Source organism: Papilio xuthus, unplaced genomic scaffold (genome assembly GCF_000836235.2).
Source record: "Papilio xuthus unplaced genomic scaffold, Pxut_1.1 DF827692.1, whole genome shotgun sequence".
Taxonomy (NCBI): domain Eukaryota; kingdom Metazoa; phylum Arthropoda; class Insecta; order Lepidoptera; family Papilionidae; genus Papilio; species Papilio xuthus.
In genome coordinates, this window is record NW_013530957.1 from 3,453 (window position 1) to 3,688 (window position 236).

Sequence of the window (236 nt, forward strand, 5' to 3'; positions counted from 1 at the left end):
TTAGATGTATTGATGGATGTTTCTGTGAAAGTCCAGAATAAATCTCTATAAAATTTGGCATATATTTGAAACATACTGTGGAAGAACGTATAGGCTATAAATTAAGTCTTTTTCAATGTAATTCGCGAGTGACAACTTATGTTGATTATATTGCAGGTTTGGCACGTGAGCAATCAGCGTCAGCTACGGTTCCTAAAGCACCACAAGACGAAGGTGCAGTGGTGCCGGTTCTCCCC

The 236-nt window shown here is 39.4% G+C and overlaps 1 protein-coding gene across 1 annotated transcript in view; it reads left to right on the forward strand.

The window, feature by feature from the left end:
• Positions 1-236, forward strand: part of LOC106116889 (uncharacterized) — a gene marked incomplete at its 5' end in the record, with an annotated part of 4,828 nt that overhangs the window by 3,307 nt on the left and 1,285 nt on the right. The window contains one exon of the mRNA XM_013310948.1: positions 157-234. Coding sequence (XP_013166402.1) covers positions 157-234 — 78 coding nt within the window. The remainder of the gene's footprint in view (positions 1-156; positions 235-236) is intronic.